The sequence below is a fragment of the Vanrija pseudolonga genome, chromosome 2 (genome assembly GCF_020906515.1).
Source record: "Vanrija pseudolonga chromosome 2, complete sequence".
In the NCBI taxonomy this organism is placed as follows: Eukaryota; Fungi; Basidiomycota; class Tremellomycetes; order Trichosporonales; family Trichosporonaceae; genus Vanrija; species Vanrija pseudolonga.
Window position 1 is genome coordinate 666,722 of NC_085850.1, and position 23,003 is coordinate 689,724.

The 23,003-nt window shown below is 62.4% G+C and overlaps 7 protein-coding genes across 8 annotated transcripts; 3 read left to right on the top strand and 4 right to left on the bottom strand.

The window, feature by feature from the left end:
* Window positions 1-697: 697 nt before the first annotated feature.
* atpD_1 (ATP synthase subunit delta, mitochondrial) lies at window positions 698-1,910 on the bottom strand. Of its 2 annotated transcripts, XM_062768525.1 has the most exons (5): window positions 1,823-1,910; window positions 1,625-1,760; window positions 1,282-1,435; window positions 959-1,047; window positions 698-907 (listed from the first exon to the last, which is right to left on the bottom strand). In XM_062768525.1, the coding sequence occupies exons 2-5, from the start codon at window positions 1,754-1,756 to the stop codon at window positions 782-784; spliced, it is 501 nt and encodes a 166-aa protein (XP_062624509.1). In that variant the 5' UTR covers window positions 1,757-1,760; window positions 1,823-1,910; the 3' UTR covers window positions 698-781. The 2 variants fall into 2 exon arrangements, with proteins under 2 accessions (XP_062624509.1, XP_062624510.1); XM_062768526.1 differs by having other exon boundaries at window positions 1,625-1,910.
* A 263-nt stretch (window positions 1,911-2,173) lies between these two features.
* Window positions 2,174-5,190, top strand: SPAC57A7.06 (putative protein; the record flags this gene model as incomplete). The annotated part of the gene is made up of 3 exons (XM_062768527.1): window positions 2,174-2,699; window positions 2,738-3,173; window positions 3,212-5,190. Exons 1-3 carry the CDS (start codon window positions 2,205-2,207, stop codon window positions 5,188-5,190), a joined length of 2,910 nt encoding a protein of 969 aa, XP_062624511.1. The 5' UTR covers window positions 2,174-2,204.
* On the bottom strand, window positions 2,887-9,972 carry mip-1 (DNA polymerase gamma, mitochondrial). The gene is made up of 5 exons (XM_062768528.1): window positions 9,605-9,972; window positions 9,315-9,557; window positions 7,343-9,277; window positions 3,212-7,303; window positions 2,887-3,173 (listed from the first exon to the last, which is right to left on the bottom strand). Exons 1-4 carry the CDS (start codon window positions 9,885-9,887, stop codon window positions 5,274-5,276), a joined length of 4,491 nt encoding a protein of 1,496 aa, XP_062624512.1. The 5' UTR covers window positions 9,888-9,972; the 3' UTR covers window positions 2,887-3,173; window positions 3,212-5,273.
* A 205-nt stretch (window positions 9,973-10,177) lies between these two features.
* Window positions 10,178-11,856, top strand: LNPK (Endoplasmic reticulum junction formation protein lunapark). The gene is made up of 9 exons (XM_062768529.1): window positions 10,178-10,288; window positions 10,336-10,592; window positions 10,632-10,690; window positions 10,729-10,850; window positions 10,888-11,104; window positions 11,143-11,298; window positions 11,347-11,439; window positions 11,488-11,502; window positions 11,539-11,856. Exons 1-9 carry the CDS (start codon window positions 10,262-10,264, stop codon window positions 11,829-11,831), a joined length of 1,239 nt encoding a protein of 412 aa, XP_062624513.1. The 5' UTR covers window positions 10,178-10,261; the 3' UTR covers window positions 11,832-11,856.
* A 1,926-nt stretch (window positions 11,857-13,782) lies between these two features.
* Window positions 13,783-17,212, top strand: Mlxipl (Carbohydrate-responsive element-binding protein; the record flags this gene model as incomplete). Its single annotated transcript, XM_062768530.1, has 4 exons — window positions 13,783-14,740; window positions 14,799-15,024; window positions 15,080-15,180; window positions 15,218-17,212. Exons 1-4 carry the CDS (start codon window positions 14,156-14,158, stop codon window positions 17,210-17,212), a joined length of 2,907 nt encoding a protein of 968 aa, XP_062624514.1. The 5' UTR covers window positions 13,783-14,155.
* Window positions 17,213-18,082: 870 nt separating this feature from the next.
* Window positions 18,083-20,323, bottom strand: CPK1 (Mitogen-activated protein kinase CPK1). The gene is made up of 8 exons (XM_062768531.1): window positions 20,031-20,323; window positions 19,701-19,817; window positions 19,271-19,430; window positions 18,932-19,154; window positions 18,834-18,896; window positions 18,748-18,789; window positions 18,364-18,702; window positions 18,083-18,292 (listed from the first exon to the last, which is right to left on the bottom strand). The coding sequence occupies exons 1-8, from the start codon at window positions 20,114-20,116 to the stop codon at window positions 18,249-18,251; spliced, it is 1,074 nt and encodes a 357-aa protein (XP_062624515.1). The 5' UTR covers window positions 20,117-20,323; the 3' UTR covers window positions 18,083-18,248.
* An 813-nt stretch (window positions 20,324-21,136) lies between these two features.
* SPCC825.05c (PWI domain-containing protein) lies at window positions 21,137-22,889 on the bottom strand. The gene is made up of 7 exons (XM_062768532.1): window positions 22,812-22,889; window positions 22,727-22,758; window positions 22,610-22,675; window positions 22,428-22,559; window positions 22,239-22,370; window positions 22,083-22,193; window positions 21,137-22,031 (listed from the first exon to the last, which is right to left on the bottom strand). The coding sequence occupies exons 1-7, from the start codon at window positions 22,819-22,821 to the stop codon at window positions 21,198-21,200; spliced, it is 1,317 nt and encodes a 438-aa protein (XP_062624516.1). The 5' UTR covers window positions 22,822-22,889; the 3' UTR covers window positions 21,137-21,197.
* Between the last annotated feature and the right edge of the window lie 114 nt (window positions 22,890-23,003).

Genomic DNA, 23,003 nt, shown 5'->3' on the forward strand with positions numbered 1-23,003 from the left:
GTCAACGCACAAGGAGGTGGGCCATGGCAGCAGCCCACCTTGCCTACACACCAGCCCAGCTCTGTGGGCTGGCTGTGGGCAGAGCCGGCTGGCTGGCTGGGCGCCCGCGACACATTCCTCCCCCCCCCAGGGCAGGTCGGCTTGCAGGATCTGGGTTGCAGCAGGATCCGACGCGTCCAGTGGCATCAGATGCATCTTTACCACCCACCCATTTCATTTCATTTCGTTCCCGCTTTTCTTTGCTGCGACACTGCAAAACAATTGAAGCAAGCAACGCAAGCCGAGCAGCAGCAGCAGCAGCAGCAGCAGCAGCAGCAGCAGCATGGCCAAGACAGGAGACTGACTGCAAAGACGATTCACGGGGAACGCCCTTGACCCACGACCCTTCCGGCCCTGTCTTCCTGACGTGTCGCAAGGAAGGCACACAGTCACGCCTCGCGCTTCGCCTCGCCTCCCTCGCTCCCCTCGACTGCTGCACACTGTAAAGTCAGAATCCATGACCCGTCTTGTTTCGGCATATGTCCGGCCAGCGGCAACAAGACCGCACAATGCATCCGCGACAACGACTTTGAGCGGTGCATGGCATCTGCGTGGCATTGGCGTGGCTCTCGCATGGCTCATCACACCAGCTCTCTCGACATATCGACATGACGACCCATCTGCCTTCCATCTTCCATCCCTCTCGTCCCCACACAAACCATTCACACTATCCATGCATATTGAGATGAACAGCGCTTGCCCGTGGACCAGGCGTTTACCTTCTACCCACTAACAACCACTCTTACTTGGCAAGAGCGGCCTGGAGAGCCTCAAAGACCTCGACCTCGACGCGGGCCTCGGCCTTCTCAGCCTCGGGAGCCGACGAAGCAATGACCTTGTTGGCCTCGGCGAGACCGGCACGGACGTTCTGGTAGCAGCGTTAGTATGCTCTTCATACATTCCCTCGGCATGAACGCACCTCGATGGTGAAGGCGTCAAGGGGGTAAGCGTCGACGGCGTTGATGGTGATGCTGTTGTTGCCGTGGACGGTAGCGAAGCCGGCCGAGACTGCGCAGGTTAGAGGCTGGGCTGGGTTACGAGGTTGCACGGAGAAGGTAGCGGAGGCCGATATCGAGAGGAGCAGCGAGGAGATTGGCGAGCAAGTGAGAACATCATCATCGACGTCACCCCGTCGCGGTGTTGTGATTGCGATGCGATGTGCTCTCCTGCCCGCGCCTCATCTGTTGCGTTTCCCGACCATCGTGCACACCTTCCCCGCGCGCGCACACGTTATCTACTCACCGAACCACTTGCCGGTCTTGCCACCCTCCTCGATAACCTCAACGACACCGGGGCGGAGAGCCTCAATGGTGGGGACGTGGTTGGCGAGGACACCCATGTCACCAGTGTAGGCGGGGATGTTGACCTGGGTCACGGCCGACGAGGTGAACAGGGACTGCGCGGGGGGTTAGAGTGTGCGTCTGGGGCAATCTTGGACGAGGCAGTGGAGGGAACTGGGGCCGGCAAGGCCTCAACGCATCACACTTGACTTCGGCCCACGTTTGACGATTGCCGATGGCCAGCCAGTTCCCCTCCAGCCCGCGCACATCGTCCATGGCATGCGCGCAGCCGCGCAGATACCCACCTGGTGGGGGAGGGCAAGCGAGAGCTTGAGGGCGCCGTCCGCAACGTCGGCGTAACCCCTCCGGGCGACACGGATGGCCGAGACCTGGCGCGAGGCGGCGCGGAGCGACGAGCTGAGGCGGATGGCGGACATTTTTCTGCGGGGAAGTATAAGCGTGTATGTCGGGGGCGACGACGGGCGGCCAAGCAAGCTACGCACGAGATGGGAGAGAGGTGAGGGAGGGTGAGGGAGGAGCGTGTGTCACTGTTGTCGAAAGGTCGACGTCGAGTGCAGGCAGGCAGCGGAGTGGACAGCGAGCGAGCGAGCGTAGGCGGTACCAGCCTGGCGGAGCTGCCTGCACCCCCAGCGCAGACGGCACTCGGATGCGGTCGGGAATTGGTTTTCTCCGCTGTGGCGTGACTTATCAACGGCCGAGGGGGGTGGGTCCTTTGGTATAATGACGTGTACACCCACACAGATTGTCTCTCTCCCACGTGGCGAGCACCGTGCCTGGCTTGAACTTTTGGTCCACCTTCATGACGGTGGCCATGAGACACAAGCAACATTCAACTCATATCCCCATCACACTCGCCTACACGACATGGCAAGGTCAGGCGCAAGGTCCTCGGGGACAAAGGTCTTCTCCTCCTCTTCCCAGTCGGCCGGCGGGAGCCGCAAGGGCCGCCGCTCAGGCGGTGGAGGTGGTACCGCACCCAACAACCATGCCGCCGAACGGAGGAAGAAGCAGCAAGACGCCGACCCGTCCGAGGCGTACACGTTCATGCCGGCGCTGCCGAAGCGCCACCGCACGTCGGAGCAGCAGCTCGGCCTGACGTACGAGGAGAAGCAGCTGCAGGCGCAGGGCGGACGGCGGCGCGACGGCGACGACTCGGACGAGGACATGAACGCGCGCATCAAGAAGATCGCCATGATGATCGCTGCCGACGACGCCGGCGCGGTCGAGGACGACGACGACGAGGATGTCGACAGTGACGAGGCGTGGGAGTCGGACGGCACAGACGAGGAGCGCTGGGGCGACGTCTTCCGTGGCCTTCAGAAGGGCAAGGGGAAGAAGGGCAAGGAGGTCGTGCTCAAGGTGGGTGCTGGTGATGGTGGGATGGTGCTGACGGGCAGCCGGCCAAGCCCTTGAATGTCAACCTTGACGAGAGCGAGGCGGAGAGTGATCCTGAGGTTGAACGGTCACCACGGACGGCGTTCAAGTCGGCATTCCCTGAGGAGGAAGAGGAGGAGGACGATGACGAGGAGGCAGACGAGGAGGACGAGGAGATGGACGAGGATGAGGAGGATGAGGAGGATGAGGAGGAGGAGGAGGAGGACGACGAAGACGACAACTCGGACCCAGAACTCCCGTCCGACCTCTCGGACGACGACGAAGACGACGACCTCGACGGCCTCGACTCGTTCGTCGACAAGCTCACCTCGGCCGACAAGAAGCGCAAGGCGGATGAGGAGGAGGAAGAGGTCGTGGACAAGGGCAAGAAGCGCCGTGTGCTCCCTGTTGTCTCTGCTCCTGGTCTGTCTGACGGTGGCGACCTCGCTCTCAAGAGCAGTGAGTGCAGCTGGTTCGAGTTTCCCTGACACCCCCAGAAACCAAGGTCGACCTCGCATCGCTCATCTCGTCCAACCCCGCGCTCGCTGGCGCCTCGGCTCTTCTCCCCACCAAGGGCGAGAAGAAGGCGACTTCGGTCCTCAAGGGCGGCGTGCTCTCCGCACCCCTCCCCACTGTGGTGCAGGAGCGCCTCGGCCGTGAGGCGGCGTACGAGAAGACCAAGGAGGAGGGCCAGAAGTGGTCTGGCCTGATGAAGCGCGTCAAGGAGGCCGAGCACCTCTCCTTCCCTCTGCAAGCCAAGGAGCGCGGCGGTGTCAAGTCCGCGGGTGAGCTCGTTGCGACCTTCAAGCCCGAGAACGAGCACGAGTCAGCGGTCCAGGCGTTGCTGTCGAAGGCCAACCTGACCGACAAGGGTGTCACCGCCGCCGAGGACGCCGCACTTCGCGGACAGGACCTCACCGTCGAGGAGATTGCCGAGCGCCGCGCCGAGCTGCGTCACCAGCGCGAGCTCATGTTCCGCGCCGAGGCCAAGGCGAAGCGTGTGTCCAAGATCAAGTCCAAGACATTCCGCAAGCTTGCCCGCAAGCGTGACGCCAAGGCGGCGGCAGCCGACGCCGACCAGGGTATCTCGCTCGAGGACCTGGAGCGGCTGGACCCAGAGGCTGCCGAGGCCGAGATCGAGCGGCTGGAGCGGCAACGTGCCCTCGAGCGCGCGACGCTGCGCCACGGAGCTCGTTCGGGCCGCTGGGCACGCGACGTCGGCGGCGACGGGGATGAGTTTGAGGAGAAGCGCCGTGCCAAGGAGGAGATGCTTAGCATTAAGCAGCGCCTCCAGCGCAAGATCCACGGCAAGGGCTCGGACGACGAGGAGTCGGACTCGGAGGCGTCTGACGACGACGACGAGGACCTTGACGAGGACGAGATCAAGACCCGCGCGTTCGACCAGCTCGCTGCTCTGGACGCCAAGGTCGCTGCCGAGCCCCAGCCCAAGAAGGGGCTGATGCAGATGGCGTTCATGCAGAAGGCGGCGGAGCGCGAGCTCAAGAAGGTCGCCGAGGCTGAGGCCGAGCTGCGGAAGGAGATCGAGATGTTCGGCGGAGAGCGCAACGAGAGCGGGAGCGAAGACGAGGAGGCCGAGGTCATCAAGCTCGGTGAGGGACGCATGGTGTTCTCTGGCCCTGCGGGTGCTGCGGCACCAGCACCAGCGTCCAAGGCCAAGGTCACCAAGTCGACGCCGTCCGCACCGGCAGCACCGGCTCGCAGCCCGTCGCCTGCCCCCGGTTTCCTCGGCGACGTCAACCCATGGCTCGACGGCGCGGCGTCCTCCGGCCCATCAAGGAAACGCAACACCATCAGCAACAGCGCCGAAGCACGCGCCGTGCGCGTGTTCAAGAAGGCCGCCAAGGGCGCCGAGGCCGACGACGACGACGACCGGGTAGACATTGACGTGGCGCCCAAGGCCAAGGCGAAGAAGGCGGCGGCCAAGGCCAAGCCCGCTGCAGCCGAGTCGGACTCGGAGGACGACGCCGAGGAGCTCCTCCCCATTTCCGGTGTCAAGGCGTTTGCGCAGCGCTCGCTCGTCGCCGAAGCGTTCGCAGGCGACGACGTCGTGGCCGACTTTGCCGCGGCCAAGGCGGCGCAGGTGGCGGCCGACGCGCCCAAGGTCGAGGACACGACGCTCGCCGGCTGGGGCAGCTGGGGCGGCAAGGGCGTCAAGGCGCGCAAGAACCCCACACCGGCGCGGTTCCTCAAGACGACTGCCGGCGTCGAGGAGCAGGACCGCAAGGATGCTGGACGCTCCAACGTTATCATCTCGGAGAAGAAGGAGAAGAAGGCCGCTGCATTCCTCCCCAAGGACCTGCCCTACCCCTTCACCTCGGTCGCGCAGTACGAGGCCAGCTTCAAGAACCCCGTTGGTGGCGAGTGGAACTCGCGCGCCGGATTCCAGCGCCAGACTATCCCACGCGTCGTCAAGAAGCCCGGCGCCATCATCGAGCCGATCCGCAAGCTTTTCTAGAGGAGACAACTGCTACTACAGGCCACGCGCCATCTCATGTACCATTACTGCTATTTCATTGGGCAAGATGCATCATGCTGTTACTACCACCTGATTTTGTCTGGTCCGCGGACACTGAGATGACGCAGCGCCTCGGACAGGTCGGCGTCGGACCACGAGCTGTGCCCGTGCGCCTCGTACGCGTCGTACACTGGTTCGTCGTCCCCAAGTTGGACGTACACCTCCGCCTTGGGTTTGCGGGACGCCCGCTTCTTTGGCGCAGGCGCGAACACGGCTCCACTGCCGCCGCTGTCGTCTCCGCCACCACTTGGGCTGTCGTCCAGCGGCGCCTGCTTGGCAAGCCAACCTCTCGCGCCTGCGCCGTTGGTGCTCGCCTGTGCTGAGAGGAAGCGCGCATGCGACGGTGACTGGATATCGCCAAAGATGGACACCGGCGGCCCAGGGTCGGCCACGCGCTCGAAGGGACGCTTGTCAACTACTCGGCCTAGCTTGCCGCCACCAGTGCGCTCCAACACAGCGTTGATGTCGAGGCTCTCGCCGCAGTCCAGGGCTGACGGGTGGCTTGGCGTCACGCACGTCATGTCCGTCTCCTTGCGCAGAATGTGGTCCACGTCAACCGCAGAGAAGAACGCAATGCCTTGCGGCATGTCGTCCAGGCCAAGGTTGAAGCAGAACAGGGCGCGCGTCCATGCGTTGGCGATCTGCAGTGCCAGCGCAGTACGGTACTTGTCGTCCTCTTCAGCCAAGTACCGCACCTCGTCGTGCACCGAGATAAGATACCGCGCCTTGATACCGTACTTCTTGATGAGGTAGTCCATTGACACGATGAGCAGGTGCAGGTAGTCGACGCCAGACGACTGCACGACCCAGTTGATTCTCGACGGCAGGTAGCTGTGCCCGGCGTCAAGGAACGACTTGCGCAGCGCACGCGTCACGCCGCAGCCCAGAGCAGGGGTTGTCGGCCGGTCCATCAGTGCAATGGATTCGAGGGTGTTGAACAGATAGGATTCAGAGCCGCCATGCCAGAGGTAGTTCGTCTTGCCGGGCTGGCCCTTTCTCCCACCAAAGGCCTTGGCGCCTTTGGTCTGCTTGTAGAGGTTGGTCGCGAGGGTGTCCGCGTCTTCTTTCGACAGTTTGCCGTCGCCCTGGAGGAGCAGCTGGATCGCATGGGGCTTGCCTGCACCATAGATGCGCGAGTAGTTGAACACCTTTGCGCCATCGCGCGAAATGTTCAAAATGTTGGCAGTCTTCGAGTGCAGGTCGGTGCCAGCAGACTTGGTCCCCTCGAGGGTCATCCAGCCGATCGCGGTGGCGCCATGAGTGCCAAACTGCGAGTCGCCCATCACGCTCGAGATCCACAGTTCCTCAGAGTCGACGTCGGCGCCGACAATGGCATAACCGGGCGGTGCGCGCACCATGGCCTTGAGCTCGGATCCAACGCGGTTCTTCTTCGCGTTTGACGCCGTAAGCCATGTCGCTTCGACTGCGCGGCGTGTGACCGTCCCCATTGTGATGACCGGTGGCAGGATCATGCCTCGCGATGGATCGCGGTACACCACAAATTGATCCATGATGCGCTCACGCGAGCTGATCCAGTAACTGCAGAGGGCATTCATGTTCATCGCAGCGGACGCGGCGTTGGCGACCTCGGGGTCAGGGTCGGAAGCCAGCGCTGAGGTGAGGATGCCGTTCTCAGTGGCTTTTAAGAACGCCTTGGATAATGGCGTCCCGACGTTGGCACCTTCGCCATCCTTGTGGGGGATCTTGAAGTACAGGTGCGTTTTGTCGTTGGCGAGATGTTCGTCGCCTTTGACGCCATTGATGGTGACAGCCTTAAGGATAGAAACGGCTGACTCTGGGTCGCTGCTTGCTTCTGTCACCGGCACGCGGTATAGCCACTTGTGCTCCTTGCTAATGGCAAGCGGGTAGCCCTGCCACTGCATCCGAAGCAGAAGTGGGGAGACCGATTTCCGAGTGGACAGGTCAAGTTCACCCTGAGCGACCTTGTTGTTGGTCGGCGCGACGGTGAGATCCCAGTACCACTTTGGCCAGGTGCCATGGGGGGCACGCTTCAGTGAGAGCTTGGGTGTCGCAGAGGAGCTCGAGGACGCGGCTGGGTTGGTTAGAATGCGTGAACGCCTGTCCCACCCACCTGAAGACGACTCGACCGTCCAGTCCAGCTGTGCGCCCCATTCGGTGTCACGGCCGTCCTTGAGCATATCCCTCGCACAGGTCATCAGCTGGTCCACAACCGCGTCCGGTCCAGCCGACGTCAGGCGGCGCAGCAGATCGGTGTACGGGCTCGTGAGGAGGCCATTCCCCACGTCCTTCCTGACGCCCTTGCCCACAAGCTTGGTTCGCCGCGCTTCGGAATGCAATGGGACACGGAAGAAGACTGCGTCGTCGAGTAGTGGCTCCAACGCTGCGTCCTTGGGTGACAGCTCTACCGGCGCGCCGTGGATGGAGCAGAGGTCGGCGACGGCCTCTAACGGCGCCTTGAAGCACCAGTAGTGGTCGTGTAGGTAGTACACCGGGTAACCGCGGAACGACATGCGCATGAGAAGAGGGAGGAGATAGCGTTGGGAGTGGTTGGTGGCGAGGTCGGAGGGCTCCGCAAGGGCCGTGTACCAGCGGGGCTGCAGGGCTTTCGAGGAAGCTTTGCTCGCTTTCGCCTTGGTAACTGGGGCGCTCTGGGCCACAGCACCAGACTCATCCACCCATCTCGCAGCCTTTGGCGTCCAGTCGAGCTGCGAAATCCACGGGTCGTCGTCCTTTGGACCCGCAAGCCTGACGTTGTCCGCCAGATGTCGGAGGGCCTGTCGAACGCCTTCATTGAGCTCCTGGTACTTGGTCTCCGCGTTGCGGAGATACTCTTTCCACTGCTCGTCGACAGGCAGGAATGCGCTGCCCATGGTGAGCATGCCCGAGAAGGACACGGGGTGAGGACACGAGTTCAAGAAGAGCGGCAGGACTTCTTTGTACACCTTGTGGGTGGTGAGGACGTCGTTGGCACAGTACGTCAGCAGCTCGGCGAGCTCGGGTCGCAACTCGGACGCATGTTTGATGCTGTCGTCGCCGAACCGGTCACGAATACTCTTGTCGACCTTGATGCCACAGTGGAGCGCCGCCACATCGGCGAGCGAGTTGGCAGATGTGACTTCTTCCCAAGTCTTGATCGCTCCGGCCTCGGCCTCGTCGGCGCCGTCGTTCCATTCGGCAAGACTCTGGGCCAGCAGGCTATCGCCGTTCTTTTCGGCTTCTTCCTGCAAGAACTCTGCGGTTTCGGCACGCTGCTCGGCCTTGCTGACCTTGTTCTTTCGGTATTTCATCCATGCCGCTCGTTGGACCGACGTAATGCCCCGTGTGGCAACGTGGAGCGACAGAGTGTCGAGCCAGCGTGTCTGTGTGCCTTCAAGGCAGTATTCTTCCGCCACACGCTGACGGTCGTACCCTACATTGTGGCCAATGGCGATGGCTGGCGTCTTGCTGCCCTTGAACAGCGGGATAAGGGTACGAGGGCATGTCTCTGGTGTGCTCTTGTCCCACACGGGCTTGCTTCCGGCTTCGGTCCCCGTGGTTGGCGAATCCTCGAACACACTAGGGCTGAGCCAAGAGTACCATGCGTCCTTGCTCGCAGCTGTAGCCATGACAGCATATGGCGAAACTTTCCATAGCGTCTCAACGTCAAATGAAACAATCGTCTCGCCGTCGAGGCTGTCGACGGCCGATGTGCTGCCGTCGGCAGCGTACCGAGTCCACCCTGGTCGGTCCACAACCCACTGTGGAGGCATCGGGGGAAGGTCGAGTTGGGCAAAGTCCTTCGCCATGGAAAGATACGGCTCGGCTGCGTGGTTCCCCAGCGCGTGGAAGTGTTGGCGGATATTTCCTCCTTCCAGGGCGGGCATGTCGAAGGAGATCTCCGGGAGCACTGCGGCACCTTCAGGCGACAGGCCGTGCATCCGCAAGTGGTCTTTGGAAATGGCCAGAAGATTGTCAGGGACCTTGGGCAGCGGCTCTCCGGGAAAGAGCTGCGCGTGCATGTGTTCGGAGAGCAGCTGGACACCGACAGGGTTGTGGCGGGGTGCGGCTGCCACTGTCAGCTCCAGAACGAGAACCGAGCTCACCCTTCGCCTTGGACTTCCGCTTGGTCTCGGACTTGGCTTCGACCTCCGCGGCCTCCGAGAACTCGACGGCTCGCTCCTTGCCCTTGCGCGAAGGAAGCGGCGCGTGGGCGGTGAAGGGCTGCTTCGAGGGTCCAGCCTCGGCGCTGGCCCCTGCGTCTGTGCCAGATCCCGACATGAAAGGTTTCAGATCGGAGGTCATGACCTTGAGCAGGCTTGGCAGCTTGGATTTCCTCATGGCGTCGGCTGCGATAGCATGAGCGGGGGTTGCTTGTTCACGTGGGAGGACGCACCATGTGTCGCCGCGTCGAGCGCGTCGAGCTCGCGTGACAGCTGCAGGCTCGCCTCGTAGTCTCTCCGCTCGGCAGAGCCGCGTACCGAGGTTCGGCGAGCGGCGGATGCTGGTGGCAGAGACTTCTCTGCAAGCTCCTCACGCCGAACCGAAGTCGTCTTCAGTCCTCGGGACAGCGATTGGGTCGAGCAAGGCGCGATGGAGGGGAGTGTCCCGAGGGAAGGGCGGCATCGGAGCCTCGCTGGCCTTGTGAGGCGCGAGACCTCGACGAGGGCCCGGGACATGATACTGGGCGCGTCGTTCTCGTTGCCTTTCTAGTCGCTCGCTGGTTGTCGTGTGAGAAGAGGGTGTATGCAAAGATGTGATTCTAGGCCGCGATCCAGTCACCTGCTTCACATGTTCTGTTCTTGGTGGCTGATTTTTGGCCACCCACATTGAGCAGCAACGACGGAACCAAATATGCCGCGCGCGGGGTCAGTGTCCCATGCCGCAAATGACGACAGCCAGCCTTGCAGCCAGCCAAGATTGCGAAGAAGCAAAGCAAATACACACGACGCATCAGCTCCATCAATCACTTTACATCTACACTCTCTCACAACCTCCCCCCTCACCCTCGTTCACTCCTTTTCCCCACCTAGAGACTGTACAGCCGGTCACCATGAGCATCCTATCATGGTTCTCATGGGTGCGCAGCTACCTTGTGGAGCGAGGAAGGCGCTGACACTCTCCCAGTCTAAACCCACAGACTTTGAGACCGTCCTCTCCGAGCTTGCCAGCCAGATCGCCGAGGCCAAGCTCTCCCTCTCAGAGATCCGGCTCCGCGAGCGCCGATACATCCTCCTCGTCACTTCGTACAGCGTCACACTATGGGCGGTGTGGACTGGACTGTGGTTCGTTGGCATGCTTCCTTGGTGGCTGCTGGGCTGGAGGCCCGGGTCGACAAAGGCGGACGTGGCCGGTCTTGCTGGTGTTGTCGCCGGCCCTATTCTGTAAGTCATATCCAGGGGGTAATACGAGCTGACCACCAGCATCTGGGCACTGAACCGGATCGTCTCGTACGTCTTTGGACGCCAGCGTACTCGTGAAGGTGGGTGTAATCGCTCACCGTGGCCTGACCCATCAAAGAGAACCACCTTCGGTCGCTCCTCAAGAAGCAGCGAGCGCAGATCGACGAGATCAAGAAGATTACAAACTATGACTCGACTCGCAAGCTCATCGAGCAGTATGACACGGGTGTGATCCCGGCGGTGAGCCGAGACTTGGCTCGAATGAGCTGACATCCAGACTCCGCAGCGCCCTGGTCAGCCCGGACCCCAGACCCCACAGCGCCCTTCGCCTCAGACCCCCACGCGTCCTGGTGGCGAGCTCGGCTCTCCGCTGCCTGACGGCACTCCAGGTGCTCCGCAAGGCGGCGATGACCAAGACGGCCCTGGTGCTCCAGGCGCGCCGGGTACGCCCAGAGCTCCGGGCCACCTTGTCGGTGCCGGCGGTACCCCCGGTCGTGCGTTGCCCTCAGCTTCTCCAGCTGACACATCACAGTGGCTCCTAGCACACCTGTACCCGTCCCCCATGGCATCTCCGCCGAGCAGGCGGCCTTCATCCGCATGCAAATGCAGAACATCCAGCCCGTCCTACCTACGCCTGAGAAGAAGTGGTACGACCGTCTGGCCGACTCGATTCTGGGCGATGATCCCAGTGAGTATGGCGTGGCTCTAGCTTCCGCAAGGCTAATCGATGTTTCAGCGCAAGCGCCTCAGAACAAGTACGCCCTTGTCTGCGCCGAGTGCTTCACACACAACGGATTGATCGGCAGCAAGTACGAATGGGAGCGAATGCGTGAGTCGGGCTTTCTTTGTTGTTAACGCGGTACTAACCCTCGTGCAGAATGGATTTGCCCTCGTAAGTCTGCAGCCCCTCACATGAGCTGACCCCCAGGCTGCAAGCATCTCAACCCGGCACCCTTGAGCCGCGCGCAGGCAGAGCTCACAGGCGTCGAGCTGCCAGAGCCCGAGACGCCATCCAAGCCGCCGCCCGTGGCGCTGCCGGTTACGCCCACCGGCACGCCAGGGCACCTTCGTGCGTCACCACGCCCCCGAAGGCAGTTGGGCGAGCGCAAGGCTGCGCCGAGACTGTCACGTCTGGGCAACGAAGTGTTCTCTGCCGACGACATTGGCGAGGACGAGGGCGGCGATTCGTTTGACGATGATGCGATGGAGGTGGACAAGTAGGAGAGGTACTCGTCTTTATGTCATTATGATGATTTTAGAACTGTTTCCGACGGTTCGGCCAATGTTTGGCTCTCGGGAGAGTCCGATTCATGGCTAGCTCGGATAGACGAGAAAGCGTCGCAAGGCCGCGAGGTGGGTGGCCGCGGGTGGCCGCACATGGTGATATGTTAGCGCGGAATGGCGTTATAGTGGGGTGAGTGGGCGCGCGGGGGTGGCTGGTGGCTAGTGGCCGGCGGGTCTGGGTCTGGGTCTGGCCCAGCAGCGACCGCAGCAGCGAGTAGCGGGCCTCGTCGCTTTAGAGGCGACTTGTGCACACATCGGCGCTCATGCCGTGCCCGATATCGCGGCAGTTGTCGGCGTCCAGAGATGGTGTGCGAACAAGAACGACGGCGGTGGCCACTCGTTTCTTTCGCCACACGGTTCGTGCATTCCGACTACCTCGTCAACAGCACGCACGGCACGATCGCAGCATAAAGGCATAAAGCTAATCCTCCATCCGAAAGCTAATCGATCAAGTACTGCCGTAAGGTGCAGTGGCACGGGTCGATGTGCAGTTCCGGTCTTGGCGGCAATGCGCTCGCGAAACCGAAACGAAACCGAACAGCGAAGGCATTCCGCCTAGGACAGCACGGCAGCGGCTCGGCACATCAGTGTGCCACCAATGCCATTGAGTGACGGACGAGCGCGAGAAAGAGAGACGCAGCCTTGTCGGCGACTCGTGAGCCGACCGCCGAGAGGCGCCAGCTGGCTAGCTAGCTAGCCAGGGTGACTGCCTCGTTGTTACTCCGACATGAGCCGACCGGGCCCACGGGTCGAGCGATTACCTAGGTGCCCGCCGACCCACGCCTGCAGCACTTACGCTCTCGCTGAGCTCGCGAGAATCTGCCTACCCAACGGCCAACCACGCCGCATCGTTGTTCCGGTCGCTCGCCCAGCCGCCCGCTGTCGTCCAGTCAGATGCCGGCCTCGCATCTCGGGCGGGCGTTGCATCGTTGTCCTCGTCGTCGGGATAACGGGTCGTTAGGGAAGAAGCCGAACATGTTGTGCGGTCGGGCGCTTCTGGCTGGCTGGCTGCTGTCGGGCGGTCGAAAGGGGCAGGCGCAGGCAAGGAAGAGTAGGAACATCCGATTACATTCCCTGACAGACGATGCGTGGTGCTGGGTCAAGGCCGCCTCCACGACGACGACGACGACGACGGCGAGGGATTAATGTGCGCTGTAGTTATCCCTATGGCCCCTACAGTATGCATCGTATCGAGCAAGCAACGCCCGTTCTAATGCCTGCTTACCTGCTTGCCTGGCTCGATTCTCGGGTCGTGGCCGACAAATGCTTGGCCTCGCCGACGACTTGTACCGCACAGCGCCGATGGGAGAGCTGGGCTGAAGCGAAGTAGAAAGCAAAAAAGCCAAGCCGGGCTAAGTGACACCCCCCCCCCCGGCCCCGACACGACTCTGGGCCTCTCGTCTCATACCCAGGGCCTTGGTCGCTGGCCTTGTCCCTCAATTTCGCCCCTCCGCCGCCGCCGCCGCCGCCGCCGCCTCCTGCCGCCCACCGCCTGACACTGCCTGCACACCTGACACCTGGCTGTCTGCTGCCCCCCCTCCAACGCCCCTCGCGAAAAGTGTGCAGTGCGGTGCCGTGCATGGTACAGCGTGTAGCTTCGAGCCCAGCCAGCCAGCCAGCCAGCCAGCGACACCCAGTGACCGACGTTAATTCCCGCGACTCGCGCTTGTATGGGCAAAGGGCAAAGGGGCATTTTGTGCCGCCCGTCTGCTCTCCCCCCCCGCCGCCGCCTTTGCCCCTGTTCTTGCACTGTAACCTGCTGAAGCCAGCCAGCCAGCCAGCCAGCCAGCCAGCCAGCCAGCCAGCCAGCCCGTAGTGCGAAAGCAAGCAAGGGAGGCAGTAGACGGGCAATAGACTTTTGCCAGCCCAGCCAGCCAGCCAGCCAGCCAGCCAGCCAGCGCCTAGAGACGACTACCCACCGTAGTAGATGCTGTGAACAACACTGGGCCGCCCTACCACACCCATTTGCATCCACAACTACCCCTTCGCGACATCTACAACACCCACGAACACATCGCATCCGCGTCACTTCCCATCACTCTCCCTTGGCACGCGCACTCTCCTTGTCCCGCCACCGCTCCACGACACGACACGCAGCCCCCGCTTTCCTGATAGAGCTGCCGTCGACGACGACAACATCCGCGGCGTGCGCACCGACTCGAGCGATCTTGCGCATCTCAACTTAACCACGGCCGCCGTACAGGCCGCTTTCGCACCCACCACCCAACCCCTCACTCTCCCTTGAACACCAAAACACAGACATGGCTACGAGCCCGTCGGTCCTCTCCCCCCCACAGACCCAGTACGCGCTCGACTTTCTCTCCCTCGCCGGCCTCGACAGCCATACCCCAAACCTCGGGGACATTGAATCGCCCTCGGCGTCAATCGGTTTTGAGCAACAGTCTCAGCACCAGCCCGCGTCGTCGTCTTCTGCATCGCATCACGCCGCCGCCGTCGCTGCCGCAGCAGCTGCAGCCGCCGCCGCCGACGCCGAATACGACGTCCCACTAGACGACCCGTCTCCCATCAGCCTCGACTCGCGCCCAGTGAGCAATCCTGGTCGCAGCCGGAGCGCCGCGTCTCGTAGCAACAACGGCGCAGGAGGAGGCTCAAAGAAGTCGTCGTCTGCTCGGGGAAATCTCTCGGCTGCCAGCCCGATGGACGTCGACAACTCGACCACGAGCAATGGAGGGGGCGGTTCTGGTCACGCCTCGGGCCATCTCGGCGGCGTCAGCTCTGGCCACAGCACGCCTGGAATCGAAGCAAACGACATTCTCAACGCCAACCCCATGGAGATGAGCCCCGCCGTCTACGACGCCATCCAGGCGGGCATCTTACAACATCAGGTTGGTAGCACCACACCACATTCCACACACATACACCCCGCAATCAATGCACACGCAGTTGCTAACCTCGCTCCTCGCGCAGCTCGAGGCAATCCACATGCAGTCGCCCTTTACGGCCGCCCAGAACCCTACATCTCCCTACGGCGCAATGGCCCAAATGTTCCTCACGTCGCCACCCGACCACAGTCAACTTCCCGAACCTGCACAAAGTGGTCAGTTCTTTGACAGTCGCGGACACCGCAAGATTAGCGCCTCCCATGTGCTAGCTGGTGTTCTCACTCCGGGTGTGTACCGGCTGCAATCTGTCGATTGGAGAGCCCTATCGCTGACGGAACCCAGGCCCCAGTGGAGAGATGGCTCCAGAAATGCGCATGGACCTCATGAGTCCAATGCAGCTCGAGATGCTCGCCAGGGGCGAGTTTATTGAGGGCATGGACAACGTGCGTACCGATGATGTGCTGGGCGCTGACGGAACAGTTCAACCCGGTCCCATTGCTATCTCCTGCGCTGTCCCATCACGCCGGCTCGAGCTACGCGTCGCCGGTCGCACAGGCTGCGTTTGGAACATCTGGTCAAGGCCACAGCGGCCAGGGTCAGCAACGGCATGACACTGTCAGTGCCAACCAGCATGCCCTTGAGCAGCTCCAGTTCCAGCAGCGCCAGTTCCAGGAACAGCTGGCATTGCTTCAGGAGCAGCAGCGGCAGCTCCAGGCTACCGCCGCGGCCGTCGCCGCTGCTTCTGGATCACCATACATGTCCCCCCAGCAGCAGCCTCACCAGCAGCAACAACAGCAGCAACACCGACCTGCCGTCACACCTGGTTCCGTGCCCACTGGTCACCCAGGCAGCTCGGTCAATACCCCATCGCCTGGCGGCTACTTTTCACCACTTACCTCCCCCGCCCTTGAGCCAGCAGTGAGCCGCTCGGCCCACCTCCGGGCTGCCGCGGCGCATCTGTCTCCAGCATTGCATGCCCAATCACCACGTGGACCGCATCCTCTCTCCGCACTGTCTTCCCCTGCCCTCAACCCTGTCGGTTCGTCCGGCGGTGCCCAGCAGACCCTCTCACCTGCGCTCGCGCCTCAAACCGGCGGCGATGTCGCCGATCCCGACTACCTCTATGCTCTTCAGGGCATCCTCGCTGGGAACGGCGAGGCGCAGGGTGCGTACAATGGGTCGCCAGTTATCGGGCCTCCCAGCGCAATGCAGTCACCAGCATTTGGCCCAAGCGGCACCGGCCCCCACCGCGGGTCTCTGCCAGCCAAATCGCGCCCGTCGCCAATGATGAAGCCGACATCGCACCGTTCCCACGGCCGCGGTCCGTCCACATCGACCTCGGTGCCAACGTCTCCCATGGCTTTCAAGATTGCCCAGGGCGGAAAGGGCTATCTGCCTCCGGCCGCCATTGATCAGCGGGGTGTCCAGCAGATGCAGCAGCAACAGCTCCAGCAGCAGCAGCAGCCAGGCAGCGCCGCGTCGACACCATCACCCGTTGACCTGGCTCAAATCATGCCACCCCCACCTGTGCCTGGTTCGACAAGCCGTCCAAAGACCCTCACGCCTATGACGCCAGCAAGTTTGATGAACCTGGGAAAAGCCGATGCAAAGGCAGAGCCGCAATCAGATTCCCGCCGCCAGCCGCCCCCGTCTGCCCCGCCAGTGCGTGCCGCAGCGAAACGCGCAACCGCAAGTATCGCCCCGGCCCCGCCAGCGCCCGCTGCTGCCAAGCGTGGTAGCCGATTAGTTCCGTCTGGGGGCGCCGCTGCCACCAAGCGCGCACTAGCTATCCGGCCGCCCGGTGGCGTGGGTGTGCGTGCCGCCACAAAGGGTGCTGCGGCGGCTGCCGCCGCGGCTGCCACCAACGAGCCAGAGACGAGGAGAACGTCACACAAGGCGGCTGAACAAAAGCGTCGTGACAGTCTCAAGGCAGGGTTTGACGAGCTGCGATTGCTCTTGCCGCCTATCAACACTGAGGCCTTGGACCCCGAATCTGGCGAGCCAATCCCAGGTTCGTCTGCTCCTCGATTGCTACCAAAGTCGTCTCTTGTCCCGGACGACAACCCGAACCGTGGTGTGTCCAAGGTCGCGCTGCTCAAGTTCTCCAACGAGTACATTGTCCGACTACACGAAAAGGTGGAGAAGCGCGACGACTACATCGACAAGCTTCGGGACGAGATCCGACGACTACGCGGCCTCGGAGACCCTGCACTCGTCGATGACGAAATCCGCGGCGACGAGGGCGAGGACCTCCTCGACATGGACATGTTGGAGGGAGAGGAAGATGACCTGGGGGATGATGAAGAGGACGAGGAGGACGAGATGGAGGTGGACGAGTCGGCGTCGTCCAGGCGGGCGACGTCAAAGGCGGGCAAGTCGCCTGCGCTCCTGCCAACAAAACGGCCGGGCTTGTCCCGAAGTGCAAGCAGTAACACGAGCACAAAGTCGGGCAGGAGGGTGAGTGCGGCAGAGTAGCGTCGGCCGCCAGGCTATAGAGCAATACCCCACGAGTGCGAGGCGAGGCGAGGCGCGACCACGACCGCCCGCTCGATCATGTAATCACGAGGTAGAGGACACGAGGTAGAGGCAGAGGCTGGTGCATAGAGTCGCGCCACCTGCATTAGAGATGGATATTGTTGTTATATTGGCGTGTGGGGCAGGGGGGGCAGGGGGCAGGGGGGGCAGGGGCGGGGGCGTGCTAAACGCGTGAGCGTGCCAAGCGAGTGGCGCAAGGGTAGACGCCGAGGCAGTCGCCGACGCTGGATCGGGGGCGCCGCGATTGGTGCGCGCGCGCGACGCCGACGGTATCGGGCATGATGGGCGACATAGCCTGCATGTGGCGCAGAGCTTGCCCGACGGCCGGGCACGACGGGGCCCGCACACGAGCGCGCGGGCTGCACGCGGGCTACATAGGCTGCAACAACACCAAGACCTCTCACACGATCACACGAGCACACGACCGACCGCACGCGCCACGCATCACAGCCTGCGCCGTGCGTACCGAGTTTGACGTTCCAGCTAGCTAGCCATCTGTGTCGCCGTCGACTTGTACCTCTGGTTGGTAACGACGTGTGACCTCGGCCCAGCGGACCGCGCCGCTCGGCTTGGCCCGCCCGTCGTCCGCGCAGGTGGCCTTGCGGGCAAGATATGCTTCTACGTCAGCACAACTTGCCGAGCGGCGGATGAGTAACTACGATGGACCTGCGTGACTGAAGATACCGAGATATCCGCCATGTGAACTTGGTATCTTGAGTGGCTCTGGCCCATGACAGTTAGTCATCCGTCAGCTCGGCCGCCAACCCCAGCACGCTCGCGTACTCGCTCTGCTCGTACGCTCGCGCGCGTCACTGTCATGTAATGCATACAACGGTCCATCAACGCTCTCTAGCGCTGCGGCCCGCCTGCGAACCGTTATAGAGGGAACAAGACCTTGCCGTGGTTCTTGGCCGGCGTGCAGCAGCCGTTTCGTCGATCTGGGAAGCGGAAGGGGAAGCGGGGAGCGGGGTCCAGTTTACGAGTCGCCAAGAGGGCGCTGGATCTCGGAGTAGATGAGGCCTGAGAGGGTTAGCGGCATTCTTTGGCACTCCTTGCCGCGAGGCTGCGTGCCACGACTAGGCCAAACTCACGCTTCAGCGTCTCTCGGCTCGGTGCGCTTGAGCGGTTCTCAAAGTCGAAGAAGTCGGGGTGCAGCGGCTCGGCTCCGGGCTCGTCTGACGGGTCGTGGTACGGCTCCAGGTAAGGGTGCTCAAGAGCCTCCTCCACCGTGATGCGCTTGCGGGGCGAGAACGTCAAACACCTCCTCATGAGGTCGAGGGCGTTGGGCTTGGCCTTGGGGCACATCTCACGCAGGTCGCGGCGGCGGTGGAATGGCAGCGCGCGCAGGTAGTCCTGTGACCTCTTCGACGTGATCTCGTTGAAGTCGTCCATGGTCGGAGTTCCCAAGCACTCGAGGATGAGCGACAGCTCTGCAAAATGTTAGCCTCGGTCCGCACGGCCATGCGGCGACGCACGGTGGTGGTAATCTCTTCCAGGGAACAGCGGCTTGCCGTTGACTGTGCGATTAGCGTCATTCTCGTCCAGCAGTCGCGCGACTTACTCATCTCGGCGAGGATGCAGCCCACGCTCCACACGTCAATGGCCTTCGAGTACTCCTGGAACGCTGGAGGTTAGCGCTGACCACGACCGTCAACCTACAGAGCATGACCTCGGGAGCACGGTACCAACGCGTCGCAACGTATTCTGTCATGAAGCCGTTGCCGCCGTTGGGTCCGGCGTCAGGCGGAGGGAGAGCGGCCGAACGCGCGAGACCAAAGTCACAGATCTTGAGGTCACAGTTGGCATTGAGCAACAAGTTGGAGGGCTTGAGGTCACGGTGGAGCACGTTGGCCGAGTGCAGAGCCTTGAGGCCGCGGATCGTCTGCCGTAAATCAGCACGCGTCTTGGGGGAGCGGGCAAATGGATGTGCCAACGTGCCGCGGATGGGGTCGGCGCTAACGCGCAACTAGAGGGCCCTTCCAGCACATCACAACTCACCTGGTACAAAAAGTACTGGCAGTGGTCGTCGGAGAGCTCCTGGGTGCGAATGACACGGTGGAGGTCGGTCTCCATGAGCTCCTGGACGAGGTAGACCTCGTGGAACTGGTCGTAGGAGGGCGGGGCGATGATGTCGAGGATGGCAATGATGTTCTCGTGACTGAAGGAGGGGTCAGCGGGACCGAGATGCGGGAGGGCTGGGTTGCATGCAGCCAAACGGCCTGTGCCGCGGCAGCGCAGGCAGGACATTGCGACACATGGGCCGTGCGGGCCGTTGCCGGTGGGCACAGGCCCCACCTGGGAAGCGGAGCACACCACCGGGCCATTGTCCTCGCGCCGCAGCACGATGCACGGCTCCACGACGGGCATCACGGAGATCAGTGTGCCGTTGCCGCCGTCGCACACGCGCCGGATCACAACACACACGCACCGGAAGTGCCTCAGAAGCTTAATCTCGCGCAGGGTACGCTGGCAGAACATGGCATGGTCGAACGGCGTGATGCGCTTGATGGCGACCTTGGTGCCCGAGGCGATGTGCACGGCAGAGCTGTAGGTCGGAGCAGTCGGCGGGGGGTGGAGAGTCGGCACGTCGGCGCGTCGATCGAGAGCGAGTGGAGGCACGGTTTGAGCGACATGGCGTGGCGTAGAGGAAGCAGGGGGTTGCGCGTCAGCAATGTCAGGGTGATGATGGACCACCGCGCCGAGCTGTAGCAGCAGCGGCGACGATGAGAGGGAGGAAGGAGGGGTGTGGTCTACTCACACCACGACGCCGTAGGCGCCCTCGCCGATCACCTCGTGGACCTTGTAGTGCTCCGAGACGTTGAAGGGGATGTTGGACGCCGTCATGATGATGAAGCGTCAAGCGGAGTGGATGGAGAGGAAAAGAGAAGAAGAAACGTCGATGAGATGGGAAAGGGGGGTTGTAAGGAAGGTGGGTGGGGTCTTGTTGTTGTAAAGAGTTCTTCGAGTCGAACAATAAACGATCTTGACGCGACAAGGTGTGTGTTGTCGAGAGATACAATAGGGAGGAGGGAGAGAAGGAAAGACACGACGGACGACACGATGACTGACAAAGAGGTTGCATGTCTCGCAAAGCTAAACTCTGCACGAGGGAGGGAGGGGCAAGGGGTGGTCACTTTACTCACTTTACCCGTCACGTCTAACTGCCTGCTCTGGCGTATCCGTTGGCAGTCGGTCTGCGCGACAATGCTCCTCTTTGGTGACTATTTACCCCTGGTGCTCCATGACCTGGCGCACCGTCGGGCTGCCTGCCGGGCTACTGCCGGGCTGCACAGCGGGGCCGAGAGGGGAGGGGCGGGCGGGGCGGAGGGAGGCGCCGGCGGTGGGTGAGGGACGGCAGCGGCGGCGGCGACATTTTGGGCCAGGCCGACCAGCCAGGCGAGGGCGAGGCGCGCCGCTGCCGTCACTCTGAGCGCTTCTGGGTGCACTCACTCTTGCACTCTACTAGCTACTTGGCCAGTCGTCGCGTGTTTCGTTCCCATCGTTGCATCGCCGTCGTGCCCGCGTTGCGCGTTGCTCGCGTTGGGGGTGCACACGCGTTGTCATTTGCTACACACACACCCCTACCCCCTTCCTTCTCTTGCATGTACCCCTCTCTATTGTGCCCATCCGACGACCCCCCAAACCCACCACCACTCTTGTTCACACTCAGCACACATTTGTTCCAAGGCACAATCCTGGGTCCCCTCGACCTCCTCCCCCTGCTCCCTCGCTCCCTCCTACCCGCGTTCCACCTCGCTCCTACTTGCTTACCCTTTTGCATCCGCCAATCACTAGCATAGAACCAAACGTAACGCATCGTCGCGTCAATCATGTTTCAAGTTGCAACCCAGAAAGTCCCCAAGCGTCTCGACTTCCAATGCATCCCACAGGCACAACTCGATATGTCAATGCTACTACTAACGTATCACGCCCATCGGCTCTTGGAAAGCGGGCCCTCGAGCTTCTTGCGACGCCGTTCCTCACCCTCACTCTTCTCCTTTGGCTCTTCGCGACTAGCAGAATCGCGCCGGCGAGGTGGTGGCGGCGGCGGCGAGCGGGAGCGGGAGCGGGACTTGTCCTCGCGACGCGATGATGGCGCAGGTGGCGTATCATCGCGTCCGCCACGCCTAGGAGGCGTGTCGTCGTCACCACCACCACCACGACCGCGCCGAGGCGGAGTGTCGTCATACTTGTCGCTGCGCCGAGGAGGAGTGTCATCGTCGCGAGCACGCCGAGACGGACCACCTCGTCCACCTTCCTCCTCACGGGCACGGCGCGGAGGCGTAATTGTCGGGCTCCGCTCACGCTTACGCTCGGGGGTGCCGTCGCGTTCATCACGGCCACCCCGGCGACGGGGTGGGGTTCGGCTGGGCGACCTGGACGGCGAGCGCCGGCGTCGGGGCGCAGGGGAAGGAGAGCGGCGACGAGGAGGAGGCGAAGGCGAACGGCGGCGAGGAGGCGGGGAAGGCGAACGGCGACGGTACTCGCCGCGAGCAGGCGGCGACCTGTCGCGAGCATCGCGCGAGTCACGGCCATCGCGCTGAGCACGCGCTCCGTACCCGTTGTCGCGCTCACGACCGGCAAAGCCTCCATCACGGTCGCGACCGTACCCACCTCCGCCTCCGCCTCCACCACGTCCACCGTAGCCGCGGTCGCGGTCGCCATATCCTCCACGGTCGCCATACCGGCCGCCGCGATCGCGATCGTCAAAGCGCCTAGGTGGGCCAGAGCGGTAGTCGTCACGTCCACCTCGGTCATCCTGCGGTGTGAGCTACGGTGAGGCGTGTGGCCGGATGTAGGATACACTCACTCTCCTGGGGCCATCGCGCATGGAATCGACGCGCGCACGCATCTGGGCCTCGTTGTCTACCGGTCCCCTTCTCTGTGCCTCTTCGAGTTCTGCCTTCTTCGCGGCAATGAACTGGACGTGTCAGCTGGTAGAACTGAACGACATTATGTTACACACCTCGGCAGGGACACCCCCAACAGTCTTCTGGGCCGAAAGGAGCAGCTTCCACAGCTCGTCAACAAACGCAGCTGCGCCGTACTTGTCCATAAAGCCGACGAGCGCAACCTGCATCTTCCTTGGGTCGGGAATCTAAGTGGTGTCAGACGACCAGTCACAAGACACCGATCTGCTCCAACTCCAACTCACAGGCTTGTCCCTGTCCTCCAGCATGCTGTAGACGTACTCCACAACAACGTCATCTTCGAAGCGCATGAGCTCAGTCAGACGCTTTGCGATCCACGGCTTCAGAACCGATACATTGACCTTGCGGAGGTCGACCTGAGTGGGGTCAGCCGGTGTACCTGGTCAGCGAAAGGAAACCCTCCGACCTTTTCGCTAAAGTGAGCCGGGAACTTTGTAGCCTTGATGCTAAGCGCCTCCTTGTCCTTGAAGCGCTGCGATGGTGTCAGCACACGGTGTAGGTCGAGACACGAGTCGGTACTAACCGTGTCTTGCGACGCATCTGCTCCGCGCATGCCTGTGAAGAAGTGTTAGAACGAGAGCTGGGGAAAGTCAACAAGTTATACTCACTGTCGGCCATGATGGGCAAGGAGATGCTCTTGTGTGTGCGAGCCAAACAATGGCCAAGGATGGAGAGAAGTGGAGATCGATCGGCTCGATGCAGCAGGGGTTTGTGACTTTCCAGACTTCTTCCAAAGGCGGTGGTGGTGGGCTGGGCGGGGGTAAATCACCATAATTGTTTGTGACGTCGTATTACAAAAC